Source organism: Colossoma macropomum, unplaced genomic scaffold, assembly GCF_904425465.1.
Source record: "Colossoma macropomum unplaced genomic scaffold, Colossoma_macropomum, whole genome shotgun sequence".
Taxonomy (NCBI): Eukaryota; Metazoa; Chordata; class Actinopteri; order Characiformes; family Serrasalmidae; genus Colossoma; species Colossoma macropomum.
In genome coordinates this window covers 34,862,158-34,883,804 of record NW_023494792.1, presented here as the reverse complement: position 1 = coordinate 34,883,804, position 21,647 = coordinate 34,862,158, and the positions used below count along the sequence as shown (strand labels likewise).

General features: G+C 38.6%; 1 protein-coding gene across 2 annotated transcripts in view; it reads left to right on the top strand.

Moving 5' to 3' along the window:
- Positions 1–18,719, top strand: part of frs2a (fibroblast growth factor receptor substrate 2a) — a 35,955-nt gene extending 17,236 nt beyond the window's left edge. The window contains exons 2-7 of one of the 2 annotated variants that reach the window (XM_036576968.1): positions 10,660–10,764; positions 11,082–11,172; positions 11,902–12,088; positions 13,575–13,712; positions 14,366–14,499; positions 15,282–18,719. In XM_036576968.1, coding sequence (XP_036432861.1) covers positions 11,107–11,172; positions 11,902–12,088; positions 13,575–13,712; positions 14,366–14,499; positions 15,282–16,190 — 1,434 coding nt within the window. In that variant the 5' untranslated portion in view covers positions 10,660–10,764; positions 11,082–11,106 and the 3' untranslated portion in view covers positions 16,191–18,719. Of the gene's footprint in view, positions 1–10,659; positions 10,765–11,081; positions 11,173–11,901; positions 12,089–13,574; positions 13,713–14,365; positions 14,500–15,248 lie in introns of both variants that reach the window. The other variant, XM_036576967.1, reaches the window with a different exon arrangement.
- Positions 18,720–21,647: the final 2,928 nt, after the last annotated feature.

Below are 21,647 nucleotides of genomic sequence, written 5' to 3'. Positions count from 1 at the left end.
GAAGCTTGAACCGTTTTATGTTGACTAACTATAGATGCAGGACTTGATTCCACACTGTAAGGACAGTGAGTTATACTATCAGCACCTTCAGAGCCAGCCAAGAAAACATGGACGTCTGTCCAGCTTTCAATTGAGGTAAAAAAAAATCTTTTTTTTTCCACTGCTGATATTTTTTCATTTCATTTGGTATCAGGATTATTTATGGTGTAATATATTTACGGTTTCATTATTGACCTAGAAAATGAATGAAAATATGAATAAATAAAATGAACAAATAAAATAAATGGTTACGCTACTGAAATGTTTAATGCTGGCCAACTCTGCTAACTGACAATAGCTAGATAATCGCTTCTAACTGGAAAAGACTCTTCTAACTGAGAACAGTTAACACTTTCCAATTCTGCTAACAAAACTAGCTAATGCTTGCTAACTGAAAACAGATAAGGCTAGCTAGCTCTGCTAACTGAATATCTAAAATTGGCTAACTCTGTGAACTGTCTTGCTCCTTGTCTAGAGAGCGAAACAACACTCAATAATGCACTGAAACAGAAACTGCTAATACCGGATGGAGAAACAGAACAGCATCATTGTTTTTTGAAAAATACCTCAAATCCACAGTGTCAGTTTTAGGATTATCTTATTTTATCTTATCTTAAAAATGGTTGTTTTTGATCATTTTGTTAATGGACTGACTTCCAATCCATTGTTTGAAAAAAAAAATGTGCGTGAGGTCATTTTTTGTGCCTGCATCACATGCACAAAAGCTTTGGTCAGTTAATACTTTCTTCATTTTTGTTAAATAAGTTGTTCAGTTAAAAATGATGCGCCCCAAACTTTAATTAAATTTGCCATGACAAGCTTACGCTTTCCATATAGTGTCTTTTAGAGGCTTGAGACTGAAAATTTTGTATTGGCTATAAAACAGTTGCTAAGTTAGCTGACTTATAGCTGCCTTAACCGATATTTGATAAGATTTGATTAACAATAGAACAAGAGTGGGAGCGTGCTATCGTGAACAATATCATAGCTGTGATTTGATCACAGGTCAGGGTGAGTATCATACATTATGCCAGCTGTGATGTTATTTGCGGTAACACATGACCTCGAGTTTTTTATTGCTTTTATACAACAGTTCTGCCAAATAATGAAAAAAGTAAAGCAAAGGAGCCCTGAATGTTGTAGCAGGTGTGCTTTAACATCGGCAATTCCTTACACAAGAAAGTGTTTGTGTCGCTGATAATCACTAGTAAAACTGTCACAAAATCAGGTTTATTTTAACCTGAATGTTGTTTTGTTCCAGTCACTCTGTAAAGTATTTAACAGTCCATCTTGTTTGCTGAAATGTTTGTTTCTGGCTAATTCCAGTTTGTTTAGTTCTGCGATCACAGCTGACAACTGACAGGTTGTTTTATTGGCAACTACGGGTTCTGAATTTGATGTACAGCTGCTGTCACAACTTCTTCAGAATCTGACCAGGCTGCAGATCTGATATCTTATAGAAGCTATTTAATATATATATTTTCTGTTTTTGTATGTGCTGAAGTAGAAACTCAGTAATGATTAGCTGCAGTGTAAACCGAATCGTTAGTAACCAGTGCTATCAAGCTGGAACATAAATAAAAATCTTAATAAATGAAATACAAAAAGTTATTCGTAAAATTGTTTGTAGTAAAATTGGCTAATGCTATAACACTGGCAACTAACAATAGTCAATGCTACACAACTTTGCTAACTGAAAATAGCTAACACTACAGAAAATAGCTAATGCTAGCTGACTATTTTCAGAAACTGCTAACACTAGCAAACTGTGCTAAATCAAAATAGCTAATTCTAGTTAACTCTGCTAACTGAAAATAGCTAACACTAGCTAACTCTGAGAACTGAAAGTAGCCAGTGCTTGACAGCTCTTCTAACTGAAAAAAAGCTGATGGTAACAATACAGTCATTATGAAAAAATATTATCACAAAGTCCTTCGCCTTCCGGTCGAGAACGCAGCTGAGCTTCTTTCTGTTCTTCTCATTTCTGCCCCGTTGTTTTTTGGCGCTGCTCATTTATCCCTCTGATGAGTTCAAGTTGATGTAAATCTTTGTTTTAATTAGCGGGTGTGACCTTTCTGTCCTCAGTTGAACTTGTTTACTGCGTGTTCGTATGAGACGAGCAGTCTGTAGTAATCCCAAGAGGAATGGAAGGTTTAAAGCAAGTCTTTAGTTCTGTGTGGATTTTTGTAAACCAAAACCCCAACAGACCCAAATGTATGTTGTATTTACAGCATCAGCACACAGAGGAAGAGTTAATGTCAGAGTGTCTTGCATTCTTACACTTTAAATGGTCTGCACGGAGATGCTGCCTTGCTTCATAACCGTAATGTTCTCACTAGATAGACACTAAAGCAAGACCACCCACAATTTATTTATTTCATTTCCAGTCAAAATGGTGATTACAAGTTCAGTGCAAGTTACAAGTACAAGTTCTTCATTTTTAGTGTCGGGGGAAAAAGCAGAAAACATATTTAACAGAAAGTTACACAGAAGCCTCAACAACTACATATAATCCCACTCTTTACCTTTATTTCTGCTTCCACTCTTTATAGGAGACTTGCTGTCAGAAATCAACAGGGACATTTTTCCATACCTCCAAAGTTCAGTATTAGAAGTTGGTTGCGTTTTATACTTCTCACGATCCAAGCAATCCCAAACACAACATCAGTGATGTTGAGGTCTGGACTCTGGGGTGGTCAGTCCATTGTTCTGAGAACACCAGCAGCTTCTTTGTATGATTTGTTAATGTTCTTTGTTCTCTATTTCCTTTTTACATTATCAGCTTCTTCACAGCTACACATCCTTTCAGACTCATAGTGTTGAGTTGTCTTGTCACAGTGGAAGGATGTACAGAAACACCTGTAGATGTTTTTCAGATCTGATGGGGACAGTTTTATTGGTCTACTAGGTCCTGCAGGTGGTTGTTAGGAGTCTCATTTTCTCTGTTACTTTTTCTTTAATGAAATATGTTTTAAAAAGGTTACTTTGAGCCCCTCATCGGCAAGTAATGATCAAAATGGTATTATGAAATATGATTAACCCTTTGAAGTGAATTTTAATTGTTTCTGACTCGTAGATCATTGATAGAAGTGGAGAAATTGTGTGGAAAGTACAGATTCTATACTTACAATCCTTACCATGTTTGTGTTTGTAAATAGAAGAGGAGATATTTTATTATTGTATTTGAATTTGAAGTTATTGTTGTGTGTACATCCTTTACATTTTTGCCACCTTTTGAGGTGCTTTATTTTTCTTTTTACTTCTTCCTCTTTCTCCTCTTTTTCTTTGTCTTCTTCTTCTTCTTCTTCTTCTTCTTCTATTATAATAAGTGCAGACCCAGACCTGTTGATGTGGAATGCAAATCGAATGTATATGGGCTCCATTATGTAACTAAGTAATTAGTGATTGCGCATTGCAAAGCAAGACTATTGTTTGTGTGATTTATATTCTTATTTTTCTTCCTCTTTACTTTTTATTCTTATTTTACTGCTGGAGTCTGCTAGCTTGTCTTGCAGTTTTCGAGATATTGACACCATTCCAATTCCGGAATTCCAGTCTCATCGGGAATGGTGTGCTTGCGTACAGCTTTTGGATGCAACATACGGTTTTCTCCTCCCTAGTTTCTCCCATAGACTCCCATTCATTTTTATCATCCCTCGTTTCTCCCATTCATTTTTAACAACAACTAGCAGATACTTGGCGATGCCCTAACAACCACTATTCCAACTTCTGAATATTTGGTCTGAATGGGAATGGTGTGCTTGTATACAGCTTTATGATCCGACACACAGTTTTCGTACAATTCAGAATTTTTTTCCCTTAGGAATGAATAGGGTGAAAAATTGACCAACAATCTACTGTACTTCTGATCGATCGCATACACTATCTTAGGGCAGGCCCCCAAGCATGAATTCAATGTTGTTCTGACATGCACTTGTCATTATTTTTTTCATCCCTCGTTTCTCCCATAGAGTCACATTCATTTTTGCCCTGACACAAACGCTATTATTTCTTCGCCCATAAGCCACGAAACAGCCTGTAATCACTCAGGGCAAGTCCTTAAGTTTTAATCCTCAGCACTACTGACCTGCACTCCTCTGTATGTCATTTTTTTTCATCCCTCATTCCTCCAATAGACACATATAATTTTCGCTCACACACGAGCCCTATTATTTCTTTGCCCAAAGGCCGCCAGTCTGCTTGTACGCAATCAGGGCAGGTCCCAAAGCTCTAATCCACAGCCACATTTTTCCATCCCTTGTTCATCTCTTAGACTCCCATTCATTTTCAACAACACGTAGCAACAACCTGGCATCCCCCTAACAGTGGCTTAATAAACACCCTGTTCACCATGGCAACTGACTAGCAACACTTCAGCAACCTCCTGGCATGCCATAGCAACAGCCCAGCAAAACCTTAGCAACACCTGGGATACCATAGAAATCACCTAGCAACACCTAATCAGCCACATGGGATAGCATCACAACCACCTAGCAACACTTAAGCAACCTCCTGGCATACCATAGCAACCGCCAAACAACACCTTAGCAACACCTGGGATACTATAGCAACCACCTAGCAACACCTTAGCAACCAACTGGGAGACCATAGCAACCACCTAGCAACACTTGATCAACCACCTGGGATAACAGCAAACACCTAACAACACTTTAGCAACCACCTAGCAACACCTTAGCAACCAACTGGGAGACCATATCAACCACCTAGCAACACCTTAGCAACCACCCAGGAGATCATAGCAACAACGTAGCTACCACCTGGGATACCATAGCAATCACCTGGGATAACATAGCAACCACCTAGCAACACCATAGCAACCAACTGGGAAACCATATCAACCACCTAGCAACACCGTAGCAACCAACTGGGAGACCATAATAGCCATGTAGCAACCACCTGGGATAACATAGCAACTGCCTAGCTACACCATAGCAACCACCAGGGGTACTATAGCAACTGGCATGCAGCATGTTGGCAACCTTCTGGGATACCATAGCAACCCCCTAGCAGCACCCTAGCATGACCTTGGATACTCACTCGCGTTATGGCTTTAATTTAAATTGTTTTGCATTTGCATGTCCAGTGTATGGTGGCCTGAGGAGCTCCGTATAATTCTACTAATAGATGTGAGATGAATAAAGGTAATGCAGTTGTTAGTGGTGGCAGTAGCGGGTTTAGTGTGTGGTGATAGAATAGATAGAATAATGATAGATAGAATAATGGCTAATAAACATTGACTAAAATGCACTTAAATGAGTGTGTGTATATGTTCTTAAAAGTAAAAAAAAAAACATGGGACAGTTATTCGCCCTGCATTTCTTCAACCAGCCCCTCTTGAAGACCCCTGCTGTAAAGGGTAGTAGGTAGTTTGAGCTGTGCAGATGAAAGAGTTCAGGAGAAACTGAGGCGGGGTCAGTGGGACTTTTCCCAGCACACAGCAGTGTGTCTGTGTGTTAGCTCATGCTAATCCCATACTCATGACTTGCTATCATCTCTCTCTGTCTTCTCCCTCTTTCTCTCACTCTTTCTCTTCTCCCTTCCTTACACACTCTCTCTCTCTCTCTGCCTCCTTCTCTCTCCTCCCCTCTGTTTCTCCCTCTCTCTCCAACTCACACTTTCTCTCACTCACTCTCATTTACTTGCTCTCGCTCTCATTTACTCTCTTTTTCACTCTCTCTCTCTCTCTCTCTCTCTCTCTCTCTCTCTCTCTCTCTCTCTCTCTGTCCCCCACTGAGCTCCAACATGCAAATCCTATGAGTCAGAGACTGGAAAGAGGGGCTGCTGTGGAGGGAGAGAAAGAGAGAAAGAGTGAGAGTGTGGTGAGTTGTTGAGTTTACGTTCATACACACCCTCTGCCCTACGGAATGTAAACGTTTTGCGGGGGAGAGACTTGCTTCCCTTAGTCATCACAACCAGTTACAACACACACTGCACATGTGTTAAGTCTGTGTGCGTGTTTAAGTGTGTGAGTGAGAATGTGGCTCTCCTCAACTGCAACTCAGCTTAAGTATAGTTATAGTGTTTAATGGAACAGACATAGTTAAATGTATATAGTTAATATGTACACAGTTAACATAGGTAAAAAGTGAGTTGATTTGAACTGAGGTGAATTAAACCGAGCTGAGAAGAGTGGAGCTGAGTTGTTACCAGAACTCAGTTGAGATTAGTTGTGGAGAGCTGAGGTAAGTGGAATTGAACTGGGCTAAACAGTAGAACTGAGCTCAGGAGAGCTGAGTTGTGTTTAGTACTTCAGTCTTTTGTCTATGGCAGAGGTCACTAATAGGCGGGCCGCGGTCCGAGTCCAGACCCAGACGCTGTCCTATGCGGACCTGGACCTATAACCGATAAACTATGGAGAATTCTTTAATTTCGACGGGGTGGTCATATTTTAATCGGCGTAACTTTTTACATCTTCATTTCCTTTTAAATAATCAGTGTAAGTCTTCTCTAAGTAAAGGTGAGTAGAGTTGAGATAAATATATCTGAGGAAAGCTGAGATCCACATTGTCACAGTTTTGTGATATTTTGTGATGGTGACAGTGTCATGATGGATTGTCACACCCCTCGTTAATAATCGTAGACAGATCGATAGAAAACTTTGATAATCCTAAAATAAATTGCAAAGTTACAACAGTAACAGCAGTAACAGTAACAACACTAGGAACTGTATCAATCAGAGTTCAGTGACCTTTCAGAGTTTAGATAAGGTGTGGTGTGGTTATGTGTGTGTGGCACTGAGTCATGCTGTGTGGTTTTAGCAGCATTTTGGAGACTAGTCATGTCCTCTCTGCTTATATGTGTTGATGATGATTGTCCCAACATGCCGAGGGAGTCTCACACACAGCAACTCTCTACACTACTCTGCATTAAAGTGATAGTTTAGCAAAAATCCAGTTTATCTCTAATGTTGCTTTTTTTCTTGATACTGGGTATCGGACAATACTGATGCCAACACTGTGCTGCCAAAAAAACTTAGCTATAAGAAACAAATTAGATGCAGAATTGGCAGGTAACAATGGTGACAAGACACAGCTTAAATAGCTTAAATGGCTTCTTATTCTAACTTCCTGTTCCACATTAAATGCTGCTGCGGCGATATCTGCCTGGTAGTCACAAATCACTCCAAAAACTTGTGGGAGCTCATTACAAACAGTGCTTACATGCTTTATAGACTTCCCCGGACAAAAGAGACATAGGAGTTTGATGTTTGCTGTGGCCAAATGCTGCTGCTGTACAAAGAAGTATTTGAAGAAAAGTCTCTTTGAATAGGTGAAATTTAATGGTATCTCATGATAATTTACCAAGTAGTAATAAATGAATCAGTATTCACCTGGGGATTATTGTAGCCTTCTCTTGATCCTCATAATTATTAGCATCTTATTAAATTGTTGTTTTTTTTTTGCTTTAAAAAGGACTGCCCTTGATATTGGGATCATTTGATTGGTCTGGCAAAATGCTAGCTAGTTATTCACTTTCCAGTCACACAGAATTCATTCATAATGGATAAATGGTTAAAGTCAGGGTCTTTCAAAAGACCTCAAGGCCAGTCCATCTATAAGTGAAGCAGCCAACGTGTCTCGGACTGAGAAACTGAGAAATCATAGTGTACACTAAAACGAAGAAAATACAGCAGTACTTAGTGCTAAGCTTCACAGAAAACGAGCAACTGCTGCTCTGTTGTTTGCTCAGAGGTCTCGTCAAATGAGGCTTTGAAGCCAAACAATTTACGCTGCCACTTGAAGACTAAACATAGCAAGTATTCATCTAAACCTTTCGAATTGAGCCAGAATTCTGTTTGCAACTTTCCACTCTTCACCCCGAATTCCAGCACTTGGTTGCTGCCCAACAAGATCAACTATCTCATTAGGTGAGTCAGAAAAAAACAACTACATTGGTTAAATCTTCTTGTGGGCCGCGGAAACTTTTGTGGTAGTGTGGGCCGGGAGTTGCAAAATTTTGGGATCCCCTTTGCTAAGCTTTAATCCGAGCTATTTGGATGCACTTCACTTAAGACAAACATTTAAGGGTAATGTGTGAAATTATAGTATTAAAGCTAAATAAACTGTAACTAGGGGAATATTTTGCTGTTGGGATCCAAGCAGTGTACTGCCCACTACTTTTAGCAGTACTACATTAGCACTGTAGCGTCAGTTTTAAAACTAAAGAAGCAAAGTTCAGACACTACATATATCTTCTCTGATCAACTATGGGTAAATTGAGTACTTTTTGCTTTTTTGCTGTCCAGTCACTTCAAGTGTGAATAAATATTAAGTTAAGTTCTGATATTCATGTATTACAACACCTGCACCCATCACTACAGCGTGTACAGTGTGTTTCCCGCTAAGCAATGGGTTGTAAAACTAGAGCGGCTATCGCTCTGCCACTGAATTATTCATTCTCAGGCCTCAGGAGGCAGATAACGTGGGTTTGATTGTATGTTATTTCTGTAATTTCACCTATTACTGCATTTACAGAGTTATGCAGTCGTCAGTTTGCTCATACAGGGAATTTCAGAGAAGAAGCAGTCATCTCTACAGTGAAACATTCCACATCAAACTACTTAGAATGACATTAAATTATGTAGAAATGTTGGAAAATGTACCTTCAAGTGTCTACAGTTATTGCTGTTTTACTAGGGGTGGCAGTTTTTGCCCTCAGTGACTGAAAATTAGACACATTTTATATACAAATCAAGGCACTATGCAAAATCTACAAAATAACATAAGAACCTAACCAGAATATATTAACTCATTAATGTCCCTATCTGAAATTTGCATTTGGTTGTCTGAGCTCTGATTAAAAATCTAGTTCAGTCTAATATGAAACTGTTGAACACAACTTAGTATCGCAATACCTACATTTAGAGTAGGTTATTCATTTAACCTGTTAGGAAACTAAGAAGACCTAATGAGAAATGACTTAAGATTATTTATTTTCTATGTGTTTGAAAAGTAACCAAGGATTTCGGGGATAAACATGATAGACTAAACAGAAATGTTACCGGTTCAGCTGCTTTAGCATTGCTGGCTAGCTAAGTTAATGCCATAGCCTACACTGCTAGTTACTGTAGCATGGCTAAAGTTACTCTAAGAGATTTATTCACCATATTTTGCTCCCTGTACTGCCATATATACTGGCATTACAGCAGAAATATAGTTTCCTCAAGCTACATCAAAAAAGGCGAGCTACTTGGTGACAGCGACTGAGAGCAGCACGTGAGATTAGCTTGCTAGCAACACTAAATCAACTGCCTCTGTCGAAACCTTTTATGAAACTGCCCTCTTCTGCTCAAATGTGAAAAAGATTGAAAGTTTAAAATCTGTGCTTTCCACAGAATTTTCCCACTTGTTTTAATGATCTGTACGTCAAAAATAATTCATAAAAAGTGAATGCTTTTATCAGTACTGTGCATTCTTAGGGTTAAAGGTGAGAAAATAAATGCACAAAATGAATTCATAATTTGTCATACACCTTTTTTATATGCATTAGCTTTAGCAATAATTCAGGCCTACATATTCATCAACAAGCTGTTGAACGTCATTATAATCAAAGCTAGCATGCTAATCTACTGTTTATCCGTCATCCAACATCAATCAATCAATAAATAAATCAGCTACACATGGAACTTATTACTGTCTGTTCCGTTCACTTCATATTTAGAGGCATGTGTACGGTCATATATCTGTGCTGGAACGTTTATTCTTTATTCTCTCTCTTTTTTTTTAGTCTTCTGTTGCCTAGATAGCCCTTATTTTGATGAGCGATGGTCAGGATTCTTATGAAGCAGCGCATCCTTGAGAGTGCTCTCTCAAACACTTACACTGCCATTACTATTTTTTGTCTTCAGTTTTTTTCAGTCTTGTTGCCAAGACAGCAGCAATGTTTTATTAAACGTTAGAAATGGACACAAAGCTTAGCGACAAATTTTTCCTCCAGGTTTTGTAGAGTGGAATTTCAGAGATTTAGTTAGAGGCTTGTGGAGCATCAGAACACCATTGAAATCTGTAGAAAGATTTACATTGCATAATTATAAAGTGCAACAAAAGTGTGGCACTATTGCTGCAAAAACACAGTCCAGTGTTGCTTATGTTTGTTAACCCCTTAACCTGCAGGCCCATGTTTAAGTTATTAATCTTAAGGACTGTAAATCAGACACAGTCTATGAATTATTCAATATCTAGTATGAATTACTCAGTTTCTACTATGAATGACTCAGCAACTACTCTGAATTATTTAGTAACTACTCTGATTTGCTCAGTAAGTACTATGAAGTATTCAATGTCCACTATGAATTATTCAATAACTACTATGAAGTATTCACTATCCACTATGAATTATTCAGTAACTGCTGTGAAGTATTCGGTAGTATTCGGTATCCACTATGGATTATTCAATAAATACTATGAAGTATTCGGTATCCACTATGGGTATTTCAGTAACTACTATGAATTATTCTGTAATTACTTTTTTAGTTATAGTTAAAGTAGAATAGTGAACATTTAAGTGACATTAATGTTTAAGTGGTGAAATGAAAGTATCATTAATAAAGATTTTTCAAAAATCCAGTATCTAACTGTTGTCTCTTTCTACGGTTTACAGGCAGCTCTTCTGTCTCTGAAACATACACACTGCGAGTGAGATGGTGAGGTGTGACAGTGGTGTGTGTTGGCGAGCCGAACAGGATTTGTTGATGGCTGAATTTAGGCAAGCACTCTCACTCCCTCTGCTGACCGACAGGAGAATTACTCTGAACATTTAGTTCATGTTATAAATACATTCACTGGCCAGTTTATTCATTGGAAAGTATATAGGTGTATGCATTTCATAAAATAATAAATGTGTGTCCTTTTAAATAATGCAAACATTTTGTTTAAACCAGTGTCATTGCCTTAACATAACATATATCAGTGCACCATACTTAATTTTACTAAAATTCTTATATTCCAAGGATTTTTACAAAATAAAAATTAGCTAAAAAGGAATAGATTGCTACATGTGTTTTTTTTTCTCTTTCTCTATAGGTGTCCTGTGGTATAGTGAAGGATCATGGGTAGCTGTAGTAGCTGTCCACAGAAAGACAACATCCCTGATAATCATCACAGCAAATTCAAGGTCTGTCCACCCATATTACGTTATACTTCATTGATCCATTTGTTTTCATTTGCTGGAGCCGGTGGTTGTGGAAAACATCTACGTTAGCCATTACTATGGACCATGACTAAGGGCACACACTCCTGCCTGTTTTCTGTGAGTGCCTGTTTAACTTTTTGCCAACTAGTTTCTTGTTGGCAAAGTATTTCAACATTTCCAGCCAACATGGCTAAAATAGCTTTTTTTGGTGATAGTTATTTTCACCTGTCCATCATTCTGTATCTGTAACTACTCTGTAGATGTTAGCTGGTGTTATCGTAGCCTAATAGCTGTGAAGGAATTTCACAAAAAATGAAGATCCTTTATTCAGGTTGGACTCCTATATTGTTGCGTTTGGTGTTCTCCAACAATTTTGGACGCATCTTTGAATTTCAGTCTTTGCAACTGTGACAAAGATGAAGCTGAATTGATATGAACGCCAGTATTTCTAAGGTTAATAATCGTCCTTAAGACAATAGCGTAGTTTGTTTTAACCTGTGTTTGCATATTTCTGTTTCTTGTGAAAAGGGCCTATTGGTCATTTTGCTTCTTTCCTTAAGGACGCCAACACGATTTCCCAGTTAGATCTGTAATTGGAACCTACAGCCTGCTAGTTACTGGTTCGTCTCTCTTACCTCTAGGCTGCAGGCTAGAAAGTTGCAACCTCTTATATTTAATGGGTGAAATCTGATGGTGAGTATGTGTCTGTAGGTTATTAATGTGGATGATGATGGAAATGAGCTGGGCTCGGGTGTGATGGAGCTGACAGGGGCGGAGCTTATCCTGCACACGCGGAAACGGGATGCGGTGAAGTGGCCGTACCTCTGCCTCCGTCGCTATGGTTATGACTCCAACCTCTTCTCCTTCGAGAGTGGCCGGCGCTGCCAGACCGGACAGGGTGAGTGACAAGAGGGAAACCACTCATGTTCCTCGCTTTTTCTCCCATATTCACACCTGCGTGTATCTTGTTCTGTCTGATTTAAAGCGATAGATTGGCAAAAGAATTATATTTTCTGATATTGTATGATATACTGTTATCTATAAAAATTTAAAAAGCATGGCACAAACCACATGCAGACTTCACTTTAGTCCATGTTTATAGATAAGTGTGCCAAACAAGACAAGCAGGCCTATTAAAGATTACTTAACAACACAACATGGTTTGGAGTTTTTTATGGTTAATCAAACTATTGTTAACAAGTTAGTCGAATACATTGACAACTTTCAATCTTCTAGTAGGCTGTGCAATGTATGTTCTTTACTAAATTTGTCTTATTTGTGATTATTTAGCACTCAATGCAACAATAATTTACACAAAACACAAGAGGACGCAGTGAGACATTAAGCAGCCAAGACTGAGTATTTACAAAGAAAACTAATAATTAATAATAATAATTTTGCATTGCCGATACATATGCTGATATATTCTGAAATATAATTCCTCCGTGAGTCATAAGTGTCCCATCTAAAAAGCCAGCACTCAACCTTATTTCCAGGGACTGACACACAAAGTGGGCTTTTCCAGGTTGCAGTTTTACCAGCAAGCCGGCTATTTTTATTGAAGAGTGGGACATTCCTAGTCTGTAAACAGACACCAGGTTGAACATTACGAGCTTTTTCATTCATTTTTTAGCCAGTTCTCCTCCTCCTTCATAATGCCTCTGGCTGTATGGAGGCATGCTTAAAGAGAGAAAGGACAAATTTAAGGCACAGCCAGCTTCACTCAGTTCTGTAGATCTCACAGCTGACTGCTGGACTGCGTTGTGCACAGAAAGCTACTCGGTTCTCAGTAAGAATGTTGAGCGGGAAGATACATTTTGTATTTTCTGTTGAATGTTACAGGCCTTGCATGTTTAGTACTGGTCAGCCTTAGCCATAATTGTTTAAGAAATTATTTACATTTTGTAACCCTAGTTTGAAGCAACTGTGTGATAATTTAGGCATGCAGTTAGCACCATACTGATTGTCGGGGTAGAGGCTTCCGTTACTTTTTAACTTCCTTAGCCTTGTAGCTTGTGTGCTAACGGTAAAGAAGCAAACCTCAGACACCAAACATGTCTTTTCTAATCAGCTACATTTGGGGAAATGGAAGGGAAACAAGGGGGAGTAAAGTTTTTCGTGCAGCTGTCTGCATATTGATTATGGCATTACTTTGTCACTCAACTTTTTCTGCTCATTTTCTTTGTGATCACCACTTTGTGGTGGATGAACCACAGCAGCACATCTCAGAAAAGATTCTTTGGAGCAATTTTGGTGTAGAAAGTGCTGTACAAATAAAACTGAGTAAATTAAAACTGAGTTGAATTGTCAGTGACATAACACATTTCCTCCTGGCAAATTCAGTGTGTGTGTGTGTGTGTGTGTGTGTGTGTGTGTTTCTGTAGGTATATTTGCTTTTAAGTGTGCTCGTGCAGAAGAAATCTTCAACATGCTGCAGGACATCATGCACAACAACAGCATCAGCGTGGTGGAGGAACCTGTACTGGAGCCAGAATTACCCATAATCCCCTACAGTCCTACCAGTGAGACCACGCACACAGCCAAATGCCTTAATCTGTTACCTGAGTGAACAGTGAACAGAAATTTCAGTGTGGTGAAAAAACATTTTTATTGCATGTCATTAGGGCTGATTGATCATTGTCGTTATATCAGAATCACAGTTTGAAAAAGTGTGATTTTCAAATTGCAAGAGCTGCCATTTTTATTATATCGTACGTTATTCAGTGTTGTCTTACTTAAGTTTTAAGTGGGGAAATATAACCAAATAACACAGGGTCTGTGAACTAGCAGTCTGCTGGCATATTCAGGCCTTATGCCTGAAAAAATGGATGTGCTGGTCTTATTGAGCTTGTAGCTTAGTGTAAAGAAGATAGTTCTGTTTAAATGTCAATCGCAATATTGGTCAGAAAAATTATTATAAATGATAAATCAATTAGATATGTTCTCCTAAAAGTTCAGCCCTGTTTCTCATACAAATAAATTAGTTGTAGTTTTTATGGACACACTGTGGACCGTGGGCTTAACTGTTGAGAAATATTGTACATTTCTACTGTGTGGGCTTGCTAAAAAGTCTTACACTGGACTGTAACAGGGCAGCACAGCAATTCAGTATAGGTCCTGATTGGTTTAAAAAATCTGATTGCATGTGTTTTCCTGATTGGTCTCTTGTTCTCAGCTCCTGGTTACTCGGTGCCAGCCACTGCGAATGGGATGGGCCGTTTCCCCTCCGTTAGTGATGCCTCCTCGCGACCCTGTAGCAGGTTACCATCTGTGGAGTCCACACATCCACTGCTCATGAATGATGAAACGGTACAAACACACACAAATAAACTTTTAGAAACACACACACAAATTATGAAAAGCCAGCAGTATGTTATGACATGGTGACTAGGACAAATTACAGTCGGAGAACAAACAGTGCTGTGTTTAGGACCAGTCACAGTCAAGGGGAGGTCTCAGTACAAATGGCATGATGATTAGGTAGGAACAGTTAGAGGGAGGTCTCAGAACAAACAATGTTGTGTTTAGGACTAGTCAATGAACAAATGACGTGGAGATTAAGACCAGAACAAATGATGAGGTGATCAGGACCAGTCGCATTCAGAGACAGGTCTCAGATCAAACAGCATGGTGATTAGGACCAGTCATCAATCATTTGGCCAAAAGGATGTAATTTTGCTTTGGAACGTCTTTTTTGTTTTAAGTATACTGCCCACTATATATTTCTGACACATGAACCAATTAAATATCATGTTTTTTTCCCATTACATGACTTATTATAACAAAATCATGTTGTATATCACTCTAAGGCAGAGGTGTCAGACTAGATTCCTTCTGGGTCACAGCTCTGCAGAGATTAGCATTTTTCCTCTTCTGTTACTCTGAGTTAAACTCATGAAGTCTCTACTAATTAGTTGGTTAGTTGAATCAGGTGGGTTTAATGAGGTAGAATGCGAATCTCTGCAGAACTGTGGCCGGAAAGGAACCCTGTTTAATCCCCCTGATCTAAGATATTGTGTAATGTTTTGATATACTTGATTCACTTGTTTCCTCATCAGGTACATACATATGTCAACACACCTGGCTTGCAGGAGGAACGTCGCGGCTGCAGCAGTGGACACGCCCCTTTGGATTTCCGGCCATCCAATCCAGAAAGCCTAGGCTCCATTTCCCCTAGTGAGACGGAAACAGTGCGGCTGGTAATGGAGCCGGAGAGTGTGAAGTTTGTTTTGGGTCCGACTCCAGTGCAGAGGCAGATGATGCTGAAAGAGAAACAGCATGAGCGAGAACATTCGGAAGAACATAATGCCCTGTGTCTAACCGGCACAGAATCTGTCAGATTTGTAAATGGCTGCACAAATCCTACTATTGACCCTGACACCGGCTATGATAGCGATGAACGTAAAGAAGCGTCTCATGAACAGCAGAATGATTTAACTTTTAGGCGTCCTCGACCTTTGAACCCTGTTAATCTGATTAGCCCCGCTCCTGATTCCCACAATGCAACTGGGCAACGTCGGACTGCGCTTCTAAACTACGAAAACCTTCCAGCACTTCCGCCTGTATGGGAACTTCGCAAACCCTCCAGTAAAGGAGAGCGGGGGGCAGAGCTTAAAAGCCCCGCCCTAAATGGTTTTGACCCCGCTGACCCCCAACACAACTATGTAAACACGGAAAACGTCACGGTACCATTTAGTGCAAACAAACCTCGAGAAACTAATATTTTCAGTTTTGACCTGCGGAGGGCGCCGGCGGCCGAAGCGTGTCGCCAACTAAACTACATTGAGGTGGAGATGGAGAAAGGCTCAGACTCTAGCGGCCCTCAAACCCCCAAAACACCCACCACCCCTCTCCCCCAAACCCCCACCCACCGGACAGAGCTTTACGCCATTATAGACATCGAGAGGACAGCTGCCATGTCCAGCCTGCAGAAAGCGCAGCCGCGGGATGACGGAACGGCCAGAAAAACGAGACACAACAGCACTGACTTGCCCATGTGAACTAAAACAAACACACTAAAACACAGCCACTGCCATTTTGAATCACACACCAACACACGTAAATGCATTTGGAATTAGTAACCACTCCTGCCCCCAGAAGCATATTTGGGGCTTTGCTAGCTATGCTAATATTAAATGTTTTAAATACAAATAAGAATATTTTAGACTTTCATCAATCACACACCAATCACTGTGCATAAAGTTATAGTCACCAACCCCCTACATTCATACAAGCATACACTGCCTGCTAAAGTTTGAGAACAACTTGCTAGCTTTTCAGGGCTTTTATGCTGAGCTAGCATAAATGTTTTAATACAGCTGATTATGTTTCTTTGTCAGTTTTCCAGACAATCCCACACAATATATACATTTGGATTTTATACACACTGTGGAGGCATATGCAGCCCGCTAAAAGATGGAGGACTAAGTCAAGCTAACATTAAATATTTGAATACAACAATCTAAACATGTTTTTCATAACAGTCACTCACCGATAGCTGTGTATGCAGTTAGAACCTAGGGCTGAGTGTTGATCCCAAAAAAAATAGATTCCTTAATTCCAGGCATTTGGGAATCAAGTGTCTTCTAAAGTATTTGGACTCAATTCCACGCAGTGACGTTTAAGTTTGCCTCACATTGAGTGTCACGTATTCTGCTGTCACTCTCTAGCCTGTCTGAAAAATGCAGGCTTTCACAACTTGCGCATTGACAGTCCAGCTGTACTTTAGAAAATAAGGTGGAATATAAAAAAACAAAGTGGAAAAGTGGAAAATAAGGTACAGTTTAAAATTGGTAAAGAAAATTGGCTCACAGTTAAACATCGCCAGTGCTGAAATATCTACCCAACTGAAGGAGTTTTCGGAGGAGAATCAGGTACACCTTAGCCTGAGTAAGCTGGCGTTACCTTTCTGAAAGTCCTCGCTAAGGTATAATATAATGCATGTTGCGTGTATATAATTATAATAATTTGGAATTGACTCCATAGATTACCATCACTTTTCTGGAACAGCCCTGCACCAACCCTCTACATCCCTACCAGCACACAAGCCTGCTAAGTGTTTTCGAGACGTAGCCTAGCTTTTTAAAATGCTAAGTTAACATAACATAAAGTGTTTTAATACAACCTTAATATGTTTTGTCAGTTTTTAAAAACGTCACTAGTCACACATCGATACTTGTAAATGCATTTGAAATGATAGTCTCCACTCCTGCATACACTGCCTGCTAATTGAATGTAGACTAAGCTGGCTAATTTAGCACAAGGTGATTTGTCAGTTTTCAATAACATAATCAGTGTCATTTGTGTATACAGTCATAATTATAGTCACCACACTCTGCCCCCACAAACAACTACTGCCTGTGAAACATTTGGGGGACACTTAGCCTGGCTTTTTAAAATGCTAAGCTAACATAAAATGTTTTAATACAAATTAGTTTCTTTAAATGTTTTCAATCATATAATTACACACACAGTGGCTAGATATGCATCTGGAGTTACAGTCACCACCCCTGCCCCTTGATGCGTACACTGCCTGATGAAAGATTCAGGGCTAAGTTAGCTAAGCTAGCCTAAAAGTTTTTTTTGTTATGCAAATGAGCATGTTTTCTTTGGTAGTTTTGAATAACATAAACAGACACACACTAATAGCTGTGTACGCAGTTATAATTATAGCCACCAACTCTCTTCATCTGTGCAAGAATACACTGCCTGCTGAAACATTTTGGGACACTTAGGCTAGCTTTTCAAAATGCTTAGCTAAATTGTTGTTTAAAGGAAATAAGCATCATTTGTTACTATTTTCTTTCATATTTTTTACCTAAGTACACAAATCCATTTATTTTTTGTTATAATCACACAGATTTACGTATTGATAGTATTTTAATCCAAGTATGCAGGTAGTTACTATTTAATGCTATTAATCATTGCAGACCAACAAAGAAATCATGATAATTTGTATACAGATATTTTGTAGAGTTAGATGTCTCAAGACTTATGATGTGTAAACGTGACTATTAGAGCTAGGCCTTCAGTTTGGGCCATAAATGTCAACATGAGGGGAAAAACTCAACAACAATGCAAATTTTTTGCTAGCATCCCTATGTGACTCTACTAGTATGTTAGTGCTGAGCTAATAGCGGTTCTAATGAATGTTTTTTTTGGGTGTTCTAGATTAAACACAGACATTTGAAGCTTGTAACAGACATATTAACATATGTTTTACCTTGGAGCAGTCTGAAAAATCTGAGCACTGGCATAGAACTGCTGCTGTTTTCCATTTCTAACAACTGACTGAAATCAGAGTTCTAATAGTACTTGGCAATGCGGCCGGGCAGTTAATACCACTCATGCAAGACCAGGCTCCAATGGAGAGAGACCTATAAAACTGAAAGAAAAGCCACATTAGCATTTCAAAACATATTTGAAGTCACTGATAAAATCTGACAAAACCCAGCATAAATAGTTTGTAGCCTTTGGCTCAAATAACACAAAAAGCAGGATTTTTCAGCTTGTTCCAGCCACAACGCTTGCACAAATCTCCTCAACGAGAGGGGCTTTTCCCTCTTGCGGCTTAAACAACAAGCTGATTGGCTCATTTTATTGAAAGGCAGGACTCTCCTAACAAACCAACATATGTATATCTGCTGAACAGTCATATGCAAGGCAAGTTTGAACCCCACTTTTCAAATGACATGATTTTATTTTCTAAATTAAAATAAATTGAACCTTCTCTACAGAGAACAACATACTCTCTCTGTTGAGAGCAATATTATATGGTTCTCTATAACCTCTCTGTCTTCTCTCTATTGTTCTCTATAGCCTCTACAGAGAACAATGATTCTAAATCAACAATCAGTCCCTTTACTAAAGAACCCTTGAAGAATTTTTGTTTCAGGCAACTAAAGTTTCTCTGTGTAAAGCCAGCCTTAGGATGAGACAGACTCTTACCAAAGCTGTTCTTGTTTCGCTCTGCCTATGTGAGCCAAACACACTCACTGAGCCATCAGTGTATTTAGGGCTTTTTTTGTTTTGATTTCCTTTTTTTTATATACACACACTTTTTACACAGTTACTGATACTTCATCAGGCACTGAAAGGGCTGAAGGAATTAACCTGAACAGGTACTGACCAAATAACATTACACTGTAAAAAGATTTATTATATTTACTGCTAACTTATTAATAGAAGTTCACTAAAATCACAATTTTAAGGCAGCCAGGTTTCTGCCAGGTGCATTTTGAGTTGACCTTTTTTGTTTGTTTTTTTTTACAGTGTACAAATTCTGCTACACTTTTTTCAGTGAGAGATTATTACCAGCATTAAACACTTATGGATTTGTGGAATGAGATTGTTTATCACTTGCTTTACACTTCTGGAGTCAATTTTGTGCCAAAAGATTTAAACAAACTATAAAATAAAACCTGCACACCAAATATAAAGTATGAAAAGCTAAAGTTTATATGAAGTTTCACAATATATAACCCCATTTCCAAAAAGTCGGGATGCTGTGCAGAATGTAAATAAAAATAGAATGCTATGATACGCAAATCATGTAAAGCATATTTTTAAAGAAAAATACTACAAAGACAACAAATCAGATGTAGAAACTGAGAATTTTTGTATTGTTTTTTGAAAAGATATGCTGATTTTGAATTTGATGCCAACAACATGTTCCAAAAAAGTTGGGACGGGGGCCTGTTTACCACTGTGTTTCATCACCTCGTCTTTTAACAACACTCTGTAAGTGTTTGGGAACTGAGGAGACACTGCTGTAGTTTTGAAAGTGAAATGTTTTCCTATTCTTGTTTGATATAGGATTTCAGCTGTTCAACTGTTCGGGGGCTCATTTTTTGTCATATTTTTCATTTCATAATGCGCCAAATGTTATCAGTGGTGACAGGTCTGGACTGCAGGCAGGCCAGTTTAGCACCCGTACTCTTTTAATTTGGAGCAGAGCTGTTGTAATACATGCAGAATGTGGTTTTACATTGTCTGGCTGAAATAATCAAGACGTTGAAAAAGACGTTGCTGAATGGCAACGTATGTTATAAAACATGTATATATTGTTCAGCATTAATGGTTCCTTCACAGATGTGCACGTCACCCGTGCCATGCACACAGATGCACCCCTATACTATCACGGAAGCTGGCTTTTGAACTGTGCACTGATAACAAGCTGAGTGGTCTTTAGCCCAGAGGACACAGTGTCCATGATTTCCAAAAAGAATTTCAAATTTTGATTCGTTGGACCACAGGACACTTTTCCACTTCCCCTCAGTCCATTTTAACTGAGCTCAGGCCCGAGAGAAGAAGGCAGCATTTCTAGATCCTGTTTATATATGGTTCCTTCTTTGCGTTTTAGAGTTTTAACTTGGATTTGTGGATGCAGGGATGAACTTTTTTCATAGACAATGTTTGTCTGAAGTGTTCCAGAGCCCATACAGTGATTTCCTCTACAGAATCATGTCTGTTTTTAATGCAGTGAGGGCCCAAAGATCATGGCCAGAAAATACTGTTTTTTGGCCTTTTCCCTTGCATACAGAGATTATGATAGTACCGAAGATGATGAAAAGCAAAAAAATCTTTGCTCTGCTACATTGAGAAACATTCTTTATACCCAGTCATGTTACTGACCTGTTGCCAATCAACCACCAGGTTTTAACCATTACACAAATTTACCAGCCTTTGTTGCTCCCATCCCAACTTTTTTGGAACATGTTGTTGGCATCAAATTCAAAATGGGCATATCTTTTTCAACATTTGATATGTTGTCTTTGTACTATTTTCAATGAAATATAGGGTTTAAATGATTTCGCACGTCTTTGCATTTTGTTTTTATTTACATTTTGCACAGTGTCACAACTTTTTTGGGAATGAGGTTGTACACTGTTGCTCAAAAGTTTGGGATAGCTTGCCATCTTAATAATTGCAGTTATTTTTATTCAGTAATAACTAATGTAGTGTCAATATGAAGTACTATAAACTAAACACCAGAAGGTATTTTGAGATGTTTTATTCAATATTTAAAGTTTTTTTGTGAATCGCAAGACGTTATTAAAATGATAAATAATGAACTGTAATTTTTTATTTATAGTTATTTGATAAGTTATGAGATGATTTTTATTACTGATCTTCTCAGAAATTCATTCTTGATGTTTTACCACTTTTAGTCATTTTAGAATCTTCTACAGTTCTGTTCATGTTTCTGGACACATCTTTTATCATTTTTATTTATAGCTCCCTATTAATCAGAATTGTGGCAGTGGTGTTGGGGGTTGCCCGGTTGAAAGTCCGGGTGACTTATATATTGATGGATAATATTGTCACAGAATATTTTTGTGAGATTTACTGTAGTTTTTTTTCACAGGTAATACAAGTCAAAAACCATTTAATTTCATAACTGTGTTAATATAAAAGTGTTTAATACTTAGAAGCTGACAAAAAGACATCACAAGCCT